The sequence below is a fragment of the Hemitrygon akajei genome, chromosome 11, assembly GCF_048418815.1.
Source record: "Hemitrygon akajei chromosome 11, sHemAka1.3, whole genome shotgun sequence".
Lineage (NCBI taxonomy): Eukaryota > Metazoa > Chordata > Chondrichthyes > Myliobatiformes > Dasyatidae > Hemitrygon > Hemitrygon akajei.
In genome coordinates, this window is record NC_133134.1 from 67,741,998 (window position 1) to 67,756,098 (window position 14,101).

The 14,101-nt window shown below is 43.5% G+C and overlaps 1 protein-coding gene across 2 annotated transcripts; it reads left to right on the forward strand.

The window, feature by feature from the left end:
* Positions 1-30: 30 nt before the first annotated feature.
* nudt1 (nudix (nucleoside diphosphate linked moiety X)-type motif 1) lies at positions 31-10,421 on the forward strand. Of its 2 annotated transcripts, none has more exons than XM_073060996.1 (4): positions 31-151; positions 2,172-2,350; positions 3,504-3,649; positions 10,152-10,421. In XM_073060996.1, exons 2-4 carry the CDS (start codon positions 2,199-2,201, stop codon positions 10,337-10,339), a joined length of 486 nt encoding a protein of 161 aa, XP_072917097.1. In that variant the 5' UTR covers positions 31-151; positions 2,172-2,198; the 3' UTR covers positions 10,340-10,421. The 2 variants fall into 2 exon arrangements, with proteins under 2 accessions (XP_072917097.1, XP_072917098.1); XM_073060997.1 differs by having other exon boundaries at positions 127-227.
* Positions 10,422-14,101: the final 3,680 nt, after the last annotated feature.

The window sequence follows — 14,101 nt, forward strand, 5'->3', positions numbered from 1 at the left end:
CCCACCTTCAGAAAAATCTGGCCGGAAACACTTTTCGGTCCGGCCCCGCCCCCTCCTCCGAGGGGACGGAGCGGAAGCGGTGTCACGTGGGGGAAGGATTGGAGAGCCGCGTGGAGCACCAGTGGCGGGAAGCGAGCTGTCAATCAACCAGGTATCTCTCAAAAGTTCAAGATGCTTTATTTCTCATGAACCATTTTAAATCAGCGACGATGTGGCGTGGGAAGCCTGTAAGTGTCGACCCGTTTTGGGCGCCAAGGCTGTTTGCGATGCGGGAGGAAGGCGGAGCACGCGGGAAAACCGCAGAGACGCGACGGCGGGATTGAGCTGTGAGATAGCGTTATACTAACCGCTATGTCCACACAACTTCAACGTAACAGCACAGAAAAGCACATGGTCACAGGAAGAAAATGCGCAATCCACACAGACATCAGAGTCCGTCTCATTGTAACCTTTCATTTAGCAGAAGCCCGGCTTTTCACCGGAATCTCTGTTCCCAGTGTAGGGGAAATTGACCCATTCATGTAACTTAAATCGTAGCTTAAGGTCAGGTCGCGCCAAAGTGCCTTACAGCCAGCCTGTAAGCAAGAGCAGTAAGTTATTCCTACCCAATCATGTTTTATTTTAATGTCTGGTCTGTGTTGTAGGAAATACTGCAGTCTTGTTACTTAAACTAACAACGTGATAACCCCCAAGACTTCTTCTTGTTTTAGTAATTCTGGATATAGAGCAAATATTGTGCAGAAACCAGCAAACACTAAATCAAGAGCCTTAGTTTAAAATTGCATCCAAAAAGATAACTGTCTCAAATCCTCCTACATTTCTAAGTCATGTCTCTGGACTAGCCTCGTAGAATGTCCTATAGTCTTGAAAGATGGGAATATTAGGACTGTTTTGTATCTTTCCCTCCTGCTTCCGGGATGTCTGTGAGAAGGGTTCTTTTTTTTGCACTGAGCGCCGGTGTTCGGCGAAACGGTCTCCCAGTCTGCGGCGGCGCTCAGTCCTCCAGCAGTGGCGAGATCTCCCTATGGCCACACACTTCAATTCCATAGACCACTCCCACTCCGATATGTCTGTCCATGGCCTCCTCTACCATCAAGATGAGGCCACACGCAGGTCGATGGAGCAATACCTTATCTCCTGCCTAGGTAGCCTCCTACCTGCCAGCATGAACATTCAACTCACAGACCTCCATTGATACCCCTACCCCACCCCACCCCTATTATTTTAGTCTGGTTCTCTTCCCCCCCCCCACTATAATTTCCCCCCAGCCCTCTTTCTTTCTCTTTTATTTCCCATAATTCTCCACCTTCCCCCAGCCCACTTCCCTCTGGCCTATCACTTCCCAGCTCTCTACTTCATCTCTCCCCCCACTTATCTCCCCTCGACCATCCCATGTTACTTAACTCCTGATGAAGGGTTTCGGCCCGAAATGTCGTCACTACCTCCTCCCATAGATGCTGTCTGGCCTGCTGAGTTCTGCCAACATTTTGTGTTTTTATTTATTTCCAGCATCTGCAGATTCACTCGTGTGCATGTGAATGCATGTCTTTATTAGTCAAGGAACTGAAGTCGAAACAGGAATTTATGTTGCAGGTTTATACATCTCTAGTTAGCCTCCATCTGGAGTATTGCATTCAATTCTGGATACCTGTTACAAGAAGGATATGAAGCTTTTGGAGAAGTTGTTTACTGCGATGCTGTCTGGACTAGAGAGAGCAGGTGCTATGAGGAGAGGTTGGGGAAACCTTGAGTTTTCTCTGAAGCAGCAGAGACTGAGGAGAGAGACAGTGACGACAATATCTTTTGAAATGTCTTAATACCAGAGGGCATGCATTTCAGGTGAGAGGTGCAAGTTCAAAAGAGATGTATGGGGCAAGTCTTATAATGGGCTACGCTTCCTGACTTGGTTATGGAGGCAAGTAAGGGCTCATGAATATAGGGCTATTGTGTTGCAGAAGGGGTTAATTTAGTTAGACATTTTATTACTAATTGAATTATAAAGGAATGGTATTTTAGGCAGAAGGGCCTTTTCCTGTGCTTTATTATTCTACGTTTGTAAAAACCTGTCTTTGATTAAGCTTTGTTGTTATTTTACTGCATTAAATGCGCTGTGGAAATGCAAGTCGTTGGATATTTGCATACGAAAGCTGTTTTCTACCCATTTCTTCCAGGTTGTTGAACAGCCATTGACGTGAAAGATGGTCACGGTGAAGCTGTTGACTCTTGTGATGGTGGTAAAACAGCAGCAGGTCCTTCTAGGGATGAAGAAGCGGGGATTTGGGGCCGGACGATGGAATGGGTTTGGGGGGAAAGTGATGCCTGGAGAAACCATAGAGGAAGGAGCAAAGAGGTAAATTTTTGAGGTTTTTCCATGAATTATTTCACATCTGCAACCCAGGGAACTTGACTCTGGTTGAGGTAAAATTCCTCAAATAAGCATTCGTTCACTTTGTCTCCAAGACCAACGGCGATTTTTATTTACTGTTTAATGACCGTCATAGACATTTACACTACACGCTGCATCCGCAAAGGAAACAGCATTATGAAGGACCCCATGCACCCCTCATACAATCTCTTCTCCCTCCTGCCATCTGGGAAAAGGCTCCAAAGCATTTGGGCTGTCACGACCAGACTATGTAACAGTTTCCCCCAAGCCATCAGACTTAATACCTGAAGCCTGGACTGACACCTTGCCCTATTGTCCTGTTTATTTATTGTAATGCCTGCACTGATTTTGTGCACTTTATGCAGTCCTGTGTAGGTCTGTAGTGTAGCTTTCTCTGTGTTTTTTTTTTACGTAGTTCAGTCTAGTTTTTGTACTGTCATGTTACACCATGGTCCTGTAAAACATTCTCATTTTTACTGTGTACTGTACCAGCAGTTATGGTCAAAATGACAATAAAAGTGACGACTTGAATCTCCAGACAGCAATTAATAGTGACTATCCTAACTGATATCTCACTCCAAGTATAAATGTAACAAGGGTATTTATTAAAAGCCCTGCTCAGATCACAGAATCATAAAGAACTTAAGAAATAAGAGCAGGAGTAGGCCATCCAGCCCATTAAGCCTGCTCTGCCATTCAATAAGATCATGGCTGATCTGGCCATGGACTCATCTCCACCTAGCTCCCTTTTCCCCATAACGCTTAATTACCCTGCAGTGCAAGAACCCATCCAACCTTGTCTTAAATATCTTTACTGAGGTAGTCTCCACTGCTTTCTCAGTAGGAGGAATCAAGTCTGTGCTGCCTTTTTAAAAGATCTAAAGATTAGACTCACTTGCACTAATCTTTCTCCATGTTTATTTGTCCAGGTGAATCTGCTTCTGTCAGATCATAACACCACATTGTATATTTTTTTAATTGTCAAAATCACTCTCTGGTCTTTATCCCAGTATTCTGAAACCTGAGTCCTCTTACTGGCAGACAATTATTTATTCACTCAAATGAGATGCTGTTATTGTATGGTGCACATTCCCCAAATTCTCTTTGTCTTCTTTAGGGAATTATTTGAAGAGAGCAGTCTGACTGTACAAAGCTTGGAAAAGATTGGGTATATCCGCTTTGAATTTGTCGGTGAGGCTGAACTCCTGGATGTTCACATATTCCGTACAGACAGTTACCAAGGGGAACCAGTTGAATCAGAAGGTAATAATTGCTTCAAGAATAGTTCATTGATCATGTTTTTTAAAAAAGACACAATGAACACATCCTCAGTTACTTCCTTTGCCTAATCTCACATGTTGATAAGGACTCCCCATTGATGTACCCCTTCGCACATCTCCAAACTTCCTTCTGTTCTTGGATTTCCACACCCCCCCCCCCCCCCCCCAACATGCCCATCACCTCCCTTTGGTTCTCCTCCTTCCCTTTATTCCATAATGTAAAGAAAGTTATTGATTCCTGCGTGGTATATGCTAAAATGTGTAACACAAAATGGATGTTTGTAAGACAAAATGTGTTAATGGGAAGTGTGAGAATGTTTTGAAAAAGTAAAAAGGGACAAGTCCACAGCAATGTTTTGAGAATTTCGTATGAGGACTAGTCTACAGACCTGAGAGTTGATAATGGTGGAAAATATGTTTGTCTGAGAAAGGGAGTATGATTCTGCAGGCGCCCATCACTGCCCCATGGGAAATATTAGGAAAAGAAGTTCTGAAGGGTAATTTGTGCTACTGGGTATCTTCTCTTCAGCAGCGTTGTGACTCTAGCAAGAAATAGAGACAAGGACAGAGAGACTGTCAGCACCCTGGTTCTTTCTGACAGTATATTTGTAGCACGGATTAGAGATTGGTTGTTAGGTATTACTTTGTCTCTTTTACTACTTCATTAACCATTTTTCTTTCTGTATTTATTCTCTATATTCAAATGAAGTAATTATAATCTTGAATGTGTGTACAATGCCAGCTTTGTTTGCAAATATCTCTTGCTGCTCATCAGAATTCAAGGGGCAAATTTAAAAATATTTTCATTATAAATGTTCCTTATTCCTGTCCTTTCAGATTATTTCTTCTTCAGCCCTTTACCACCTCAATCTATCACCTCCCAACTTCTCATATCATAATTCCTCCCCCACCTTCTTATTCTAGCTTCAAGACTGGAAAGGAAGTGGGCAGAAACCAGAATAAGAAGGTTGGGAAGGGGAATGTCAACTGTTTATTTCCCTCCATAGATGCTGCCTAGCCTGCTGAGTCCTTCCAGCATTTTCTGTGTTCCCACATTCTCTCTCCAACTTTCTCAACTCCAGTCCTCCAAGATTTGCACTGCTGCATTTCTGGCCTCTTGGATTCTTGATTTTCTCCATCCAACATCATCAGTCATGCCTCCAACATATTAGGATTCTCTTCTTAAATCACTCTTTCTCTTCCTGGAGATGCTACTTAAAATTAATTACTTTGGGAACTGTTCTAACATCTCGTGCTGTTTTTATCTGGTGTCACTTTGTAAATTACACTATATTGTTATGACCCCAGCCCTCTCCTTTGTGAGAATTGCAAGAGCCCTAGTGAAGGGGGGGTCAATGACCCAAGAGAAGAGAGAGATACGTGCGGTGTCCCTCGTTTCACGGCAAGGCAAAAGCTGGCGACTGTGGTCATTGTCTCGTGGAGACACCTTTGTGAATTGGGAACTGTACTACGTGTATACCCTCAGGGCAACGTGGGTGGAGAGACGGAGAGAGATTGCATCATCCCAACCTGATTGACATCTGAGACCCCGTGAGTTCAGATAAAAGAGGGGTTGTAAAGACGGCCCCCCAGACGCACCAGAAGACACGCTAGAAATCCTGTGACAGCGTTTAATAGCGACAGCCGGTGAGGCGGTTTGTGTGCGTCTTTTCCTTGCCTGGGATTGGCGACCTCACCACGAAATAACGGCTTTAGCTACAGGAGAGGCCACGAGTGAACGGCCTCCCCCAACGAGACTCCGACGGATCGAACTCCTAAAGGTTGGAAAAAACACGCCGGGTAACTGTTTCATTCAAGCTCTATCTCTCTCTCTCTAACAAAAGTGCACCACCTAGACCCCCCAAAAGACGGCAGCTGGTGGAACTGCAGTGAACGCAAGAGACTTTTAGATATACAGCGGACAATATATATATTACCCCTAGACAACGATAGAGCTTATTTCTTATTGATTATTACTATACCTGCGCTTTAGATTGAGTATTGATGACGTATGTTATCTGAATGTTTGTATTAACCTTACTTTTGTGTCCCTTTATAAATAAAAACGTTTAAAAATGGTACCATCAGACTTCAGCGGACCTCTCTATCTTTGCTGGTAAGTGATCCAGTTACGGGATACGTAACAACATGGGGCCTCGTCTCGAGATTTAAAACCAAATTGGGAGGGCAGTGAATTGGGTTTGTAAGTCAAAAAAAAAAAATTTGGATCTGGTACGCGGGTAGCCAGACGGGAAACCAGCAAAGATGGACGTGGATGAATTTATGAAAAACCCGACTGTGGAGGTGCTAGAGGCGGCCACCAAATCAGACTTGTTAAATTTGGCGAAGGGATTGGACCTCACAGAAGTGAGGTCGTCCATGAAAAAGCGGAGGTGCGAGGGGCCATAACTCGGTATTACATTGGGGAGAATGTGTTCGAAGCTGAGGTAGTGGAAAATATCCCTGAAAAAGTACCAGCTAGTGGGATGGATCAGCTAGAGTTGGAGAAATTAAGGTTGGAACATGAATTTAAAATAAAGCAGCTGGAAGCGGCTGAGAGAGAGAAAGAAAGGGAGCAGGCGTTCCACATAAAGGGGTTAGAGGTGAAAAAAGAGCAGGACCAAGCTGAAAAGCAAAGACAGCATGAAATTCAGCTAAAAGAGCTAGAAGTAGCCGAGAACGAGAGGGAACGAGTCGAAAAGCAAAGAGAATATGAGGAGAACGAGAACAGAGGGAACATGACTTGGAGATGGAGAAGTTAAAGAAAGAGCGAAGAGATCTAGAGTTAGATCGAGATGAGAGGTTTAATGTTAGTCGGGAGTTGAGGGTAGTACCTCCATTCGAAGAGTCGGATGTTGATAGTTATTTCTTGCTTTTTGAAAAGGTGGCAGTAAATCAAAAGTGGCCCAAAGAGCAGTGTGGGTGGTGTTGTTACAAAGTGTGTTAAAGGGGAAGGCACAACGAGCATATGCGGCATTGGCCGTCGAGGAAGGGGAAGCGGAGAATTATGCCAAAGTAAAGGAGGCCATTCTCCGGAGTTACGAGCTAGTACCTGAAGCTTATAGACAAAGGTTCAGAAATTTACGGAAAGGGTGGAATCAAACGTATACCGAGCTAGCCTATGAAAAGGGTGTGCTCTTGGACCATTGGTGCACCGTGGAACAGGTGGACGGGGATTATGGGCGTATCAGGGAGTTATTTCTGATTGAGGAATTAAAAGGGTGTGTTCCGGAGGAGATCCGGATGTATTTGAATGAGAAGGCGAATAAGTCCATCTCAGAAATTGCTAGGTTCGCAGATGAATATGCCCTAACCCACAGGACAAAGTTTTCCTCGCCAAAAGGTTACCCGAGAGACTGTGGGAACGACCGAGGAAGTCCGCCGGCTAAGGCAGAGGTCCCGCCGGGAGCTAGTGGTAAGGTTGAGGGGGAAAGACCAGGCAGCCCGAGATTTCCGGGCTTGACCTGTTTTAATTGTGGGAAGGGAGGACATATTGCCTCTAGGTGCTTTGCTCCGAGAAAGGAGCTAGAAAAAGGGAAAGCAGCGGTCCCTATCGGGTGTGCCGTGGTAATCAGTAAATCAACGAGAGAGCCCCGGGTAGACAGAGTACGAGAGGGGTCAGAGACTTGGCTGTCACCCGGAACCGTGTCCGTGAAGGGGGGAAGACCCACCCATTCCCGTCCGAATCTGGCGAGACACCGGGGCGGAGCTGTCGTTGATCCGCCGTGAGATACTAGATTTCGGTTGGAGAAGGGGAATGGTCGCCGTGAAGGGGATAGGTACAACAATAGAAATGGTGCCCCTACATCAGGTAATTATGGATTGTGAGCTAGTATCTGGACCAGTCGAAATAGGGGTGCCATCAGAATTCCCGAGAACTGACGCGGACGTCCTCCTCGGAAATGATTTAGCCGGGGGGCAGGTTTGGACAAGGATGACACGGCCCAAACAGCCTGTGAGGATTGCAGCCCCGCCCCTCACATCTCCAGTCTGTACCACAGGCGCGAGCATTCGCAGCCTGTCGAGAAAGGCAGCTGAGAAAGCGAGCAGTTTAAATCTGGCCAGTATTGATTTGGCCGAGACGGTCCTACCGACCCTGTACCACGAGGGTTCTGAGGGTGGTAAACCGAAGAGTAGTAAAGTGAAAAGGGTTAAGGGAGAGGAGCTAGATCTGCCTTTAGCGAAGAGAAAGGTCCTAGAGGTAGGAAATAAAGATGAGAAACGGAAAAAGCTGTTAAAGGGTCCAGAGTTGGACATGGATGATCTGTCAGGGGTGGCAGCCCTGTTTGAAGAAGTTGAGAGTTATCAAGGTGTTCCCGATAATGAGATGAAGGCAGTCCTAGATGAAAAGGATGCCATTACCTTGGAGAGGTCTACTGGGTTGGCAGACGAGATTGTTTCAGCCCGCGGGGTTGAGTTTACTCCGGAAGGGAGTTGCCCAGAGAGGAACTGGGAGGATCAGGGGAATTTAGAATTTGAAAAGGGTACGGGTATTGAAAGCCTGGAAGAGGCAGATGTCCCGTTTGAATGTGTCCAAGATGTGGATGCACGTGGTACTGAACCTAGTAAGGGAGCTCAGAAAAAGTCTGAGGTATTTGATTCAGTTGAAAAGCAATGCAGTCCCTGTGGGTCAGATGGACTGGGTTCAGTGAAGACAGGGTTAACCCTGGTAATTGGGGGAAGGGAGGGTTCCCAGGTGTTGGTACACGAAGGGGTGGTGAACCTTAAAGTGGAACTCGACCCTGGGGGAATAAACATTATTATTGAAGGGAACGGGAAGTTTGTAGTTCCCAAATCGAATGAAGAAAATTTAAAGTTTAGATTGGTGTCCGAAGAAGCAACCAAGCTACAGAAATGAGGGCTTGGTAACGCGGTGCCTGCGCATCGATTACAGGTTGATTTGGACTGTAAAGGTGCCCCACACGCTGTTGTTATTCAAGAGAGCGCTGTGAAAAAGCCGAAATTTAAATGCGGCCTGAGGGAAAGGTTCGAACTGAAACCCATCAGCCTGCATGGTCTTGACAAAAGGGCTAGCTACCTGTGTAACATTAAAGAATTGGGTGGAAATTCACACGATGATTTAAGTTTGGGACACGGTGTTGAGAGAATAACCCTTATGGAACGGAAAGGCGGGAGAGTACCTCGCCAAATTACCCAGGTCCCCCACGTAGGAACTCACCGGAAAAGAGGTGACGGCTAATGGGGGCGCCATTTTTAAATAGAAAAACTGGCTGTACGGGATTTTGACAAAGCATGTGAATAACAAAGACAACCCCCTTGGAACACTGCCTGTTGAAATCTGATGCTACCAGCCTTTAGTCAGGGACAAGATGTTACCATATTAAAGGAAGTGCCACTGTAATCGTTAACTGTTTAGACGCTGAAAAATGTATGACGGTACAGCTCTGTAGTTAAAAGCAAAGCTTTTGTACTATGTTAAATCCTAAAACCCTGTAAGACTCTGTACCACTCCGTTTTAACCGCTGGTAAAAACGTTTTTAAGAGGGGAGGTGTTATGATCCCAGCCCCCTCCTTTGTGAGAATTGCAAGAGCCCTAGTGAAGGGGGGGGGGTCAATGACCCAAGAGAAGAGAGAGATACGTGCGGTGTCCCTCGTTTCACGCCAAGGCAAAAGCTGGCGACTGTGGTCATTGTCTCGTGGAGACACCTTTGTGAATTGGGAACTGTACTACGTGTATACCCTCAGGGCAACGTGGGTGGAGAGATGGAGAGAGATTGCATCATCCCAACCTGATTGACATCTGAGACCCCGTGAGCTCAGATAAAAGAGGGGTTGTAAAGACGGCCCCCCCAGACGCACCAGAAGACACGCTAGAAATCCTGTGACAGCGTTTAATAGCGACAGCCGGTGAGGAGGTTTGTGTGCATCTTTTCCTTGCCTGGGATTGGCGACCACACCACGAAATAACGGCTTTAGCTACAGGAGAGGCCACGAGTGAACGGCCTCCCCCAACGAGACTCCGATGGATCGAACTCCTAAAGGTTGGAAAAAACCCGCCGGGTAACTGTTTCATTCAAGCTCTATCTCTCTCTCTCTCTAACAAAAGTGCACCACCGCGACCCCCCAAAAGACGGCAGCTGGTGGAACTGCAGTGAATGCAAGAGACTTTTAGATATACAGCGGACTATATATTACCCCTAGACAACAATAGAGCTTATTTCTTATTGATTATTACTATACCTGCGCTTTAGATTGAGTATTGACGACATATGTTATCTGAATGTTTGTATTAACCTTACTTTTGTGCCCCTTTATAAATAAAAACGTTTAAAAATGGTACCATCAGACTTCAGCGGACCTCTCTATCTTTGCTGGTAAGTGATCCAGTTACAGGATACGTAACAATATAAAAACTGCTGAACAGTCACTCCGCTTTTTCTTTTGTTTTTGAATCCCTCTTCTGTTTTTTTTTTATTTAATGTGAATTGTTCAGCAATAACCTCCTTCTCATCTTTCCTTTTCAGAGATGCGACCACAGTGGTTTGACCTGGCCAAGCTCCCATTCAGTGAGATGTGGCCCGACGACATCTACTGGTTCCCCCTGATGCTGCAGAGAAAAATGTTCAAAGGCTATTTCAAATTTGAAGGACATAACACCATTCTAGACTACACACTCAAAGAAGTGGATGATTTGTCAGATAAGGGATTCTGATTCTTCCACTCAAAAATATACAAATGGAGATTGGAATTAGTTAATTTATGGTGAAAACCTTAAATTGAATCCAAACATAAAACTGTGTTTGGAAATTTAATCGATGACATTATTTCTAAATCTGTTTGGAGACCCTGAAGGTTTGTCCTCCCAACTTCAAACATCACACTCCAATCGTTTATTCAGAATGTTCATCCTTTCTGGAGCTAATGGAGGATCACAGTTATTAGTTACTTTAAAAAAAAACACCAGTTAAGCAGTTCCTTTTTCAACTCAATAATTTTCCATCCTGGTTGTTTAGAGTTGTAATATCTATACCTTGAACTAAGATACAAGGTGTGATTGATAAGTTTGTGGCCTAAGGTAGGAGTCAATTTTAGAAAACCTAGCACATTTATTTTTTAACATAGTCCCCTCCTACATTTACACACTTAGTCCAGTGGTCGTGGAGCATACGGATCTTGGACCTTCAGCAAGCGTCCACAGCAGGGGTGATTGATAAGTTTGTGGCCTAAGGTAGAAGGAGATGAGTTATTAACTTCAAACTTTGCATAATCATACTGTATTTGCATGTAACGAGAGCTGTATAACTCATCTCCTACCTTAGGCCACGAACTTATCAATCACCTATCTGTGGACACTTACTGGAGGTCCAAGATCCGTATGCTCCACGACCGCTGGATTAAGTGTGTAAATGTAGGAGGGGACTATGTTGAAAAATAAATGCTAGGTTTTCTAAAATTGACTCCTACCTTAGGCCATGAACTTATCAATCACCCCTTGTAACTTTAAAACATATTTTATCCTAGATTTCTGCTCTGTTCTTGAAACTTTAGTTAGCAAATATTGTGCAACTAGGTGGAGGTTGGAACTTCATCGCTACATCCAATTTTGACAATTCTTTTCAACCAAATGATCTGTTAGTCGTGGAAAGACCCAAGAAAATCCACTACCCTCAACAACCTCCACATACAAGTTTGTTGGATAATTGGAAACTTTGGATTAATGGAAACACAATGTCACAATTAAACACTCACATGTCATACTATATAAATGGAGTTTCCTACATGAAAAACATTTATCTCTGTCATCTACAAGGATCCTAAAATGCATATTAATATGCAAAATTGTAACTTTTGATAAAATGGAGAGGTTGTTACTGGATTTCATAAATGTGATGTTCTGATTTAATTGAACAATTCACTAATATAAAACCTTAAAAATGTGGACAGATATGTACATGATAAATCCTAAATAGGAAGGATTTTTTGAAAAGTATTTTGATTTGGCTGTTCCTCCACAACTATCCACTAGGTGGTGTAGAACAGCAAGCTTTTTGTCAACAATCCAAATCTAGAACTGACGGCAGAAAACTTGCTGACATTGTTGAGTCTCAACAAAAAACACAATGATTAAGTCAGCATGTAAAGAAATTCTAAGCTTAAAATCATCGAAGGATCTTGTAGTGCATTAGTTTTTCTTGTGGCTTTTCTTGCATTAAATCCCAATTCTATGGTTCTCTTTCTCATGATGATTTACAATGGAATGGAGGGAAACAAGGCAGCCAAGTACTAGCTGCAAGCACGAGTTAATTTTTGATGTATTCTGTCTCCAAGCAATGATAACAGTTTGATCCAGCTCTCAAATATTAGACTACCGGTATTTTTCAGTTTATGAAATAAAACTTTCTGGTCGAGTTGATTCTCTGCTGTCCAGCCTGCCTGAACAGCTGTAAGCAATAGCTCAACTTTGGCCTATTAGAGTGAGCTGGATAGAGAACATACAGCAAAGGGTACTGGATTACTGTTGTTGACCGTATCTTGTGAAGGATTAAACCTGCAACATTCAGGAAGGAAGCAGTTGATATAGGTTTGTCCCCCTACTGCTTCATGCCTTGTCCCTGACTAGGGATTTTTGTCAAAATGCTGATGGGGCAGTTGGATAAAATTGTATTAGCGTCAACAATGATTTATGAATGAGGTAATCACATATGACTTTTTTGTGATACTGTAATGAGCAGAATAGACAAGGGTGAACTATTTGTTGAATTTCGTCTTTCAGAAATCCTTTGATAAAATGCTACAATAGATTATGAAGCAAAATTGAATGCATGATGGTAGCACTAATATATTGGCATGGATTGAGGGTCAATTAATAGCCAGAAAAATAGTAGGGATAGTCATTTTGAGATTCGTTGGGTTGTGATTGGTGAACCACCACAAGTATTGATGCTGAGACCCTGCTATCCATGATACTTCATTCTCTTCAACACAATTGTAAAATATATCTAATATACCCAATATCTTGTTATTGGGTATAAATTCTTGAAATCCTTAAAACAACTGTCACAGTGCATCAGTTCAAGAAGGCAGTGCATTCCTCTGGGTTTGGACAACAATCGCTGAGACATAATAGAAGCAAGAGTGGGCCATTCAATTCCTCACACTTGCTTTGCCATTCAACTATACCAAATCTATTTTAAAAACATCTGACACTTACTAACTGTAACCCCATACGCTTCAACTCCCTTAATATCTAAAATCCTATTAATATCTTGAACGTACTCAGTGACGATGCCTCCAGAGTTCTCTTAGGTTTATCTCCCCTCTGATAATGTTTCTTTTAAATCAAAAATTCGTTAGATTCATCTTCCCCAAATTATGAAACTCACTTCCGACTGCAAACTAATGTTATTTAGAGAAATGTTGCTTGCATCACAGTCACATTACACGAGCTGGTCTGATGAAGTCGGGTACTGATGGGAACTACTGTCTTTCCACTCTCTTAAGTCCTTCAAAGTGTATATTCAATCCTTGCTCTTTGTGCATCATTGATTTAAATAAAGCTATTTTTAGGAATTGTGCATCAGATGTTTGGGCTTAAAACTCCTGTGTTTCCTCCATAAACCTCAGCTTTCCTCTAAAAAGGCTCATCTTTAACCAAGCTGTTAAACATTTGTACTGATATCTAATGGCCTAGTATCCAACTTTGCTTGGAAATACTTCTCAAAAGTACATTGGAACATTTATATGAATTAAAGGGGTTTTTTTTGGTAACATTTTAAAATCATTTAGTGGAACTTATACGTTAAACCCAAGGTCTCCACAAGCAACAATTCCTCTCTCCACCCCTCCCACAGACCTGCAGGGACAAATCTGAATAAAGTTTACTTCTGTTGTTCTCTGACCCTGAAGTTTGAAACATAGAAAACATACAGCATATTACAGGCCCTTTGGCCCACAAAGCTGTGCCGAACATGTCCCTATCTTAGAACTACCTAGGCTTTACCCATAGCACTCTATTTTTCTAAGCTCCATGTAGCCATCCACAAGTCTCTTAAAAGACCTTATCACTTCCGCCTCCACCACTGCTGTCAGCAGCCCATTCCACGTAGTCACCACTACCTGCATAAAGAACTTACCCCTGACATCTCTGTAGCACCTACTTCCAAGCACCTTAAAATTATGCCCTCTTGTGCTAGCCACTTTAGCCCTGGGGAAAAGCCTCTGACTATCCACACGATCAATGCCTCCGTACACCTCTATCAGGTCACCTCTCATCCTCTGTTGCTCCAAGGAGAAAAGGCTGAGTTCACTCAACCTGTTTTCATATGACAAGCTCCCCAATCTAGGCAACATCCTTGTAAATCTCCTCTGCACCCTTTCAATGGTTTCCACATCCTTCATGTAGTGAAGTGACCAGAATCGAGCACAGTACTCCAAGTGGGGTCTGACCAGGGTCCTATATAGCTACAACATTACC